A 9,345-nucleotide genomic window follows, 5' to 3' on the forward strand; every position below is an offset into this window, starting at 1 on the left:
GTATATATGATGATGGCAATGTGAAGAGTAGTTTGGTTCAAATGGGGCGAGTCTGGTCAGTTATAAAATATTTTGGTTCAGAATTGAATGAAGGAGAGATGTAAAATGTAACCTTCACCAGAAGGAATTGAGACCTGGGCAGATCAGAGGCAGGCTAGCAGTTTATCTTCTGGGTCATTTTTCTCCTGACAAGAGAAAAGAAACAAAGAGGTCGACTCTACCTCATGTACTCCTGTAAATCAGCCACTGTATGGTCAAATAGCTCCTTTCAAAACGATCTATCTATCTATCTATCTATCTATCTATCTATCTATCTATCTATCTATCTATCTATCTATCTGGGGATCTGTAATATAGGCAGTTGGAGTGTCATTTTATGCTATTTTGAGGTTACTGATCACTAATATTATAATATTTTGGTATTTTATTCTTTACTGGTTGTCCTAGCCCTCTAAGGCCACTCACAGAAGGTTAAAAAGAACATATTTCAAACATAAGCGCGTAATCGTTTTAGAGTATTGTAAGGTTAATGATCACAAATTTGATATTTTTTTTGATCCTTTACTAGAGATGTAGCCCTCTGTGGACCTCTACCAGAGGATAAAAAAAATGACAAATGTCTATAACATTTGAGAATATCTGGTCTTTAAACATTTCATTTGAACTGCCCAGCGTACATTTCTCAAATATCTGATGTAGCAATTCTTGTGTTCTTTTGCACTTCTATCTTATGAAGTAAATTATTACACTTCTTATGAACACCCTACATTAGGGCACCTTATGATAATTCAGACTTTTCTGTCTCTCAGTCGGATAATATTGCATGCATATAGATAGATAGATAGATAGATAGATAGATAGATAGATAGATAGATAGATAGATAGATAGATAGATAGATAGATAGATAGATAGATAGATAGATAGATATTTTTTAAGATGTATTTAGTTCTTCTTTACTCCAAAGGTTTTCAGGATTGGGTCATTTTCTCACGTGTTTCCTTGTCTGTAATATGTTGTGATCAGGAGACTCTTTCTGTTCTGTTTTTCTTTTTCTTTCTCCTTTGTCTGCCAACCCCGTGACTTCAGTCTCAGCACCAGCACAATTAAGAACAGCAGCTGCACAGACAAGTTGAGGGAGTTTTTGTATGGCTCTGTGTCACTGTGTGAAAGGAGTGCTGTAGCCCTGCTGACAGTAGTAATGTGCTGCATCTTCAGGCTGCACGTTACTGATGGTCAGTGTATAATCAAGTCCTGAGCCACTGCCACTGAAGCGACTTGAGATCCCAGACTGCAGAGTGCTTGCTTCATAAATCAGGAGTTTTGGAGCTTCTCCTGCTCTCTGTTGATACCACGCAAGAAGATTATAGCTGCTATAGGTAATGGAGCTGCTGGCTTTACAGTTTATGCTGACAGTTTCTCCTGGACGTGCAGAGAGACTTGAGGGAGACTGAGTCATGATGATATCTCCACAGGACCCTGGATAGAAGAGAATACAAGAGATTAAATAAAGTACAATTACTTTATTTTTAGATATAAATGCAATTACAGTTTTACTCAGTAGAATTCACATAACAGGTATGATAATTTTATTTCTGATTTCACCTTCAATCAACACAAAGAAGGTCACCAAAAACAGAAGTGAGAAATCCATCTCCACTGTGTCTTAGAGACAGGCTTAACTGACTCAATCTCATTGACTCCACTCTTTATATCTCAAGCAGATTTAAGGAGAGACGTCAGTATGCAAATCCTGAATGGGGAAGAAACAAAGGAAATGAAGTGAGGGTGTGCTCGACAATGAACTGAGACCAAACTGAGTACCTAAGAACGGAAGGGCCTTGGTTAGGGAGGCGACCAAGAGCCCAATGATGACTCTAAAAGTGCTTCAGAAGTCCTCTGCTGAGATGGGAGAAGCTGTCAGAAGGATGACCTTCTCAGCAGCAGTCCATCAATCAAGCATTTATAGCAGAGAGGCTGGAGAGAAGAGACTCTTGAGTAAAACGCATCTGACAGCCCCTTTGTATTCTAAGAGCATAAGGAAAAAAAAATTTCTGGTCTGATGAGACAAAAATGAAACTGTTTGGGCAGAACTCCAAGCACTACATCTGGCAACGATCTGTCAATTCTCATCAGTTGTCTAATAACATTTCTATGATGAATGATGGTGGGGGAAGCAGCATGCCATGTGGGTGCTTTTCAGCAGCAGGCACAGGGAGACTGTTTAGAATTGACTGAAAGATGAAAGCAGCCAAATACGGAGAGGTTCTCAAGGAAAACCTGCAGTCAGCCTCAGACTACAGCAACTGTTTCAGCACAATGACCCAAAGCATACAGTCAAGACGATACTGAAATAGCTTTGGGACAAGTCTTTGTCTGTCATTGAGTGTCCCAGCCAAAGCCCAGACTTAAACTCCATGGAACATCTGTGGAGGGACCCAAAGGTGGCAGTTTACCAATGTTTTACCCATCTAATCCGACGAAGCTTGAGTGGATCTGCATGGAAGAATGGGAGAAACTGCTCAATTCTGGGTGTGCAAAGCTAATAGAGTCTTACCTCAAGAACATTAGAAGCTTGAACTGCTGCCAAAGGAACTTCTACAATGTAAGGAATTAAAGGTAAAAATATTAATATGAATGAGAGGTTTCAGTTATTTGAGTTTTAATAAATTTTCCAATCTTTTTGAAAATGTTTTTTCACTTTGTCATGATAGTTATTCATTTTGAATTGATAGTCAAAAATAGGACGGTAATCCATTGAAAATTAAACCTTCAACACAATAATATGTTTATTGGTGATCCCAACTCATGAGGAAAGTAGGAAGCAACAGTGAACAGGACAGGTGGGACCACTCAACCACAATCTCACCTGGGACCTATTTAGTGTCACCGTTCAAATAAAATTCACGTCTTTGGGGATATGAGTCAAAATTTGTTGTACTTAGCAGAAAACAATCCTCACAGCAAATGATTTGACCCCAGGAAGATGCATCTATTAATCAGAATAGATGGTGACTGCATCACCCTGCCATGCCATGTTTACTGATTTGGAGGATGTGATTTTTCACAAATGCACTTTTGTGTTTACTGCCACTTCACTTGTTCTTATTTTGTTCTAAACCAGTTCTATATTAGATGGCACTTTGCATTCATTGCTGCTGGGACTGGCACTGCCTTCCATCCAGACTTGACTTCTGCTTTGCCCAAAGAGCTGGTTCAAAATAAATAGTGACACTATAATGGATTACATTAGAGCAGCTACTGTTCTTTCCTGAACCAGTTCTGCAATAATTGACATATTGATTCTTTCCAAATTGAAACCATGAGCTTGATAAGCAGATTAGAAAACAAATGGAATGGGATTTTTGTCTTAATTGTATTTGCTGCTTACCCTTCTGCAAATGGCAGGTAACAATATGAGAGAGTACACATCTCCATCATTAATTAATTTTCACCTAGCAGCCTACAGAATCTTACTTTTTTAAACGTGTGTTCCAGCTGCTGATCTACTTTCCCTTCCTTAGACTCTGCCAATGTTTTCAGCGTAATTGCACTTTTCACTTTCCTTTCATTCTGTTTCCTACTTCTAGCCACCATTACTCTGAAATTACAGCTTCTGGGCTCTGTCAAATAATTCTCAGTTTGATAATTCCTTCTACTGGTCTGCCATCTAGTCCCAGTTTGTACTTAAATGGTTTACAATGCTGCCTCCTAGTGGCCAAAAGCAAATAAAGTCCAGAGTAGCTTTTCTAAGAAAAGTGCAAGGTAACCCCAAGGAGTGCGGTGACTATGGACATCTGTTTTTAATGATAAACACTGTAGCCATTCTGTATTATTTGATGCCACCTAGTGGTCAGGTTGGCATATGTCAAATTATATCAGTGATAATGTGAGGATAATACATACTTTTTTTATTTGAAAGCGTTTAAGTGAGGATATTAAAGGCAAAAAAACACACATAAAAGGAAATATGTATGTTTTTAAGGATTCAGTGTTCTGAATTTATTTGTTTCTTCATTAATTGGCAGCCAAAGAGAACTGAGATGTGAAATGAGCCAACCGATGACCAGCTAAATTGGAATGTCAAACTCCAGGAAATTTCACTCCAACCAGTTTCTTAATGAGAAGCCAATTCTTGCTGTTAATTAAACTCGTTATTTAATTCCATGGCTCATTGCTGCTCTCATTCTCCCACAGCAGACATTTCTAAAACATTTGATTTTCTGTTTTTCCTAAGAACACCATCAATATGTTTTGGTAACCTGAGAGATCAACCTTACTGAGAACTTCATCTGTCTTTATTTTCAGATATTGTGTGATGGGCACTGGTGAGCTGGTCACGTGACAGCTTATTTTGTGTCTCATTATTGTTTGGCTGCTCTTTAAGGAAAAAGAAACAACTAAGGGGCATGAGTCAAGTTAATTAAAATTAAGGCAAAATAAGTTAATTAGCAGCAAAAATTGGTCATTAATTAAGAAGGTGGTCAGAATGAAAACCTGCAGCCACTGCGGCCCTCCAGGACTGGAGTTGTACACCTGTGCTCTAGAGGAACCCTCAAATATCATAATTCTTCTTGTCAATTGCTATCATAATTACCTATTTTATGATCAGAAAGATCAACATCAGAGCGGTAAATAATTATTTAAATGTTATAGAATATGGGGAACTTGGTTCATAAGGCAGAAAGTCTCTTGACGCTCAAGTACAAATTTTTTTTATATAGATTGACCACTTCAGTTTGTTATTCAAAAGACTCCTAAGTTGCTCTTTGGTGGTTTTCCGGTAATGCACAAGGATCAATGGGTGTACTGATAAATGGAATGAGACAGAGGAGAGGAGAAAAGTGGAAAAGTTTGTTTCTTGTTGAGAACTGCCTGCATCTTAACATCAGCAAATCAAGGAACTGGTTATTGATTTTTGCTGCAGTGTAGAAGCTCTTTGTCCAGTCACTTATCAAAGAGTGGATGCAGTAGTGGTCCACTCCTACAAGTACTTGGAGGTCCGCATTAATAATAAGTTGGACTGGTTTCAGAACACAGAGGCATAATATAAGAAAGGACAGAGCAGGCTCTTTTTTCTTAGGAGACTGTATTGCTTTAACGTGGGAAGTGACATCCTTCTCATTTTGTACAACTCCGTGATGACCACTGTGATTTTCTATGCTGTGGTTCACTGGGCTGGTAATATCACTTCAAGAGAAGCCCACTAAATCAACAGTCTAATTAAAATGGCAGGCTCAGTTACAGGACGCACTGTGGATACCCTGGAGGTCGTAGCAAAGGAGAGAATGAAAACAAAACTGAGTGCCATTATGAACAATGCTGCACAACCTCTCTGTAACACCCTAACCAATGAATTATTGAGCAGATGTGAGTCAAGAAACACTATGGGGGCTCCTTTATACCAACAGTAATATGCCTGCAAAGGCCTCACTGTGACCATGAAAAAATGCTTTTCTTTCTTTTGAATTTTCTTTGCTTTATAGTAATTCCAGTGTGTGTTAAAATCAAAATGTATGTGTATATTTATTTATTTACTTACTAATCAGCCTATTTATGTATTTATTTATTTAAAGAGATTCTATAAAGAGCCATATTTCCCCCTGGAGACAAATAAAGGTGAACATCACCTCAAGGCATCAGTCTCTTGACACTGTAGTCAGATTTTCATCTGAAGTCTCCATATTCGGTCCCATAGCTTCTTTGTATGCAGTACTTTATCTGCTGGGTGGTCTGGGCCCACATCGACTTATACAGAGTCTTCCTGTGATCTAAAAGTATAATTTGTCCTTCACTTTCTTAGTGTTATACCTTGACATGTTGTGTACCAGTTTTGTATATTAAAATTTGAAACCTCCAATTTGTGTCTTGAGAGCTAACTTGATATATAATCTATAAAATGTGATTTCAGTTGATACTTGAAGCTGCTTACTTGAGAATGATTCACATCTTCCAAAACCAAGACTTAGTATGATAAATAAAAATGGACACAAATATCTGAGCTGCTAGATTTCACACAAACTGGAGAAATGTCTGATTTAAAAAATATGCTATTTATATTATTTATAGCACATTTTATAATGAATACCATCACCTGATGTAATTCTGTACAGTGGTTCCAGCACAGAGTCATATTCTTATACTAGAAGTGCAAGGCCAATCTATGACCAGTGAGTCTGTAGGTTCCTACACAATTCAAGTTCAAAGTTCAAAGTGTATTGTCACATGCACAGTAAGGAAACACGTTTCCCTGTACAATCAAATTCTTTCTTTGCTGTCCACACCAAATGACAAAACCAACGTATAAAGATAAACATAAATAATAAGTAGCAGATAGACAATAAGTAACAGAGGCAGCATAAAGTATAAAAACAGAATAGAAGTATAAAGTTTAATTGTGCAGGTAGGTGTGTGATGGACAAGTCAAATACAGTTGTATGAGGTAAATCGAATGAGGTGGACCACAGTTATAAACTCCAGTCAGTTATTTAGGAGTCTAATGGCCTTGGGAAAGGAAGAGTTCTTTAGCCTGGATGTCCTGCATTTCATACTTCTATACCTCCTGCCTGAGGGTGGAAGTGTGAACAGTTCGTGTTGGGGGTGGATGGGGTCAACAATACAGCTGTAAAAGTTGCCGAGGATCTTAGTCGACACACCAAACTTCCTCAGCCTCCTCAGAAAGTACAGCCGCTGTTGAGATCTCTTCACCAGCTGTGTGGTGTTAAGTGTCCAAGTGAGGTCCTCACTGATGTAGACACCCAGCAGTGAAATCATTCACTCTAAATGCAGCCTCGTGTTTCTTTAAGGTAGATTTGTTCAGCATTTCTTCTTTTTAAATTAATTTTTTTTTATTTTGTTTTGTTCCTCTTTTCTCGCTCCATCAGATTTCATCAGACATGACAGCAGCTGAGTGAGGTTTTTGTACGAGTCTCTGTCACTGTGTGGTGTGTTATAATAATGCTGACAGTAGTAGTAACCAGCATCTTCAGGCTGAACACCACTGATGGTCAATCTAAATGACGTTCCTGACCCACTGCCACTAAAGCGACTTGGGGTATCAGAGTAGCGGGTGCTTGCACCATATATCAGGAGTTTAGGACTTGCTCCCTGTCTCTGCTGGTACCAGGCCATGTAGTTACTCACGTCACTCCCAGTTGTACAGCTGAAGGTGACGCTCCCTCCAGGGGGAACTGACTTTGGTGCTGATGGTTGATTTATAGAAATCTGACATCTTGACTCTGAAAAACAAAAAATCAGACATAGTCAGGCAGTCAGAGTAAGCAAACTGTCAATAAAATGCATAGAAGGTTAGATTATGAATATCTTTTTCCATCTTTTTGTGTCTTAAATTACTTAAGGTAGAAAGTCTCTTACCCGTAGTGAATAATGCAAGGACACACAAGAGGAGCAGTGGACTCATCGTAGCAGTAGGTTCTGCCACCAAGCTTCACTCAGGAAATTATAAAGTCTGTCAGGTTGCTGAACTAAGGTAGACATCAAAGTGGGGCGTTTCTATGCAAAATATCCACCACTCTGCAGCTATAGACACATTAAAACAACAGGAACTTTTATAATAATACTGAAATATTATCTTGAAAATGATGAAGGAGCTCGCTTTGGATTTTGCTGTTAAACGTTTTCACAGCTGTCCTTTGATGCTCATGATCAGTTTGAGAAAGCTGCACAATATTGTGAAAACTAAAAACAACGACATAGCGATATTAGGTGATAATGTGGCACAATACTTTGTGAAGGTACCCCACATCCACTAGGGCATAAGTTCAGTTCTTGGCCAGTCCTCTCTGTGTGGAGCTGCCCTTTGTTCTTCTACAAACCTCATAAGTGTTGGGGCATACTGTTTTTCTCCCACATCCAAATAAAGCTGAGAACATGCGAGTGTCCGCTTGAGTGTGTCCTGTGGAGAGCTGACTTTCCGTCTGCTATTGGCTTCTTTTCATCCCCAGTCCTTGTGGTGACAGACTACGACTTTCTGTAATTGCGAGACACAAAAAAACTGGTTTAAAAATAAATAGATGAATAAAGTAAGTTGGAGCATTTTACATTTTTAGTTAACATTATCAAAGAGTCCATTGGCACATTTTTTATAAAGTATTAAAATATATATTATTAAAAATATATTAAGTATTTTTGTAACAATGAATTAAATTAAAAGATAACAGTGATAATAAAATGTAACTACATATGTCGGTAGACTTCATTAAATGCTTGCTTTTAAACAACATATTACACCGTCATATTGTTAAAAATGAAGCCCCAATTCACTTGTGGTGGCTCAAAATCTTCCATACAAAGAAGTTTCTTATTCAAATGATGTGAAAACAGTATCAATGGATGTGCTGTTAATAGTTATGGAAGGTCTCTGACGAATTGTAGTTTTTCTTTTCTTTTTCAAATAACAAAAGGGATTCCAAACAGATAACAGCTCCGATGACCAATGTAATGCATGGCCTCCCTTCCTTTACCTGGCCAGAAGGCCCAGATGGCAAATGTGGAAAAAGAGTGGCAGGGCGTTCCCTGCCAAAGCCAGGAGGGTGGAAAGTGGGCATGCTGGCATCCCAGCAGGGTTGGACTAAAGAACAATCCCCGGCCAGGAAGCTAGTATCACAGAAGGACAAGGGGAGATGCTCCGTAGACCCTGACAGGGTTACCCAACATTGTAGTTAACAGCATACCTGGGTCAGGAATCCCAGTCAGACACCTGCAGGGCATGCTGGGACCTGTAGTCTCATAGGGCAAAGTTGTTGGGCTCCATAGAGGTCAGCCAGGGAAAGCTGTTGGGATTAATGATCCTTACTTTATGGAACCTCCAATTGACCTGGAAATGCTTCCATTGGACTGTGCCCTAGCTCCAGGAGTACTCCGAGATCCAAGATAAAAGAAACCACTCGACCTCATACAGATGAGCTGGATGGAAGAGGGCAGAGCACACCTTTAAGGTATGGAGGAGAAGAAAGAGGGAAAGAAATTCACCCGGGACTTGTGTGTGTGCAGTTGTTTCTGGGTTGGGGTGCTGCAGCCCACTAAATGCAAACTCCTACTCTGTCAACAATGAAGTGAAAAAGAAATTTAAGTATAAAATGAAAGTGAACAAAATTTTCAGAAAATCACAAACAATATTACTCCATGAAAGAAGAAAACCACCTGAAATAAGTTCCTCATAGTTGGCCTGTATGTAAACTGCTGTTCCTTTGTGCTCTCAGCTCTTATAAATTTTTACATTTTCCTCATTTTAAGTTCCCAATAAAAGAAGACGTATTATGTCCAAATGTTATTGAAGAATTTTATCCCGAAGGGTTATCAACAGAAGAAATGAGTACACGGGCAGT

The 9,345-nt window shown here is 38.9% G+C and overlaps 1 gene segment (V, D, J or C); it reads right to left on the reverse strand.

Annotated features, from left to right (window-relative positions):
* Nucleotides 1-1,157: 1,157 nt before the first annotated feature.
* LOC120521938 lies at nucleotides 1,158-1,679 on the reverse strand. The segment is given in 2 exon segments: nucleotides 1,158-1,477; nucleotides 1,604-1,679. Coding segments are annotated over 2 exon segments (369 nt in total).
* Nucleotides 1,680-9,345: the final 7,666 nt, after the last annotated feature.

This window comes from Polypterus senegalus, unplaced genomic scaffold, assembly GCF_016835505.1.
Source record: "Polypterus senegalus isolate Bchr_013 unplaced genomic scaffold, ASM1683550v1 scaffold_473, whole genome shotgun sequence".
Lineage (NCBI taxonomy): Eukaryota > Metazoa > Chordata > Cladistia > Polypteriformes > Polypteridae > Polypterus > Polypterus senegalus.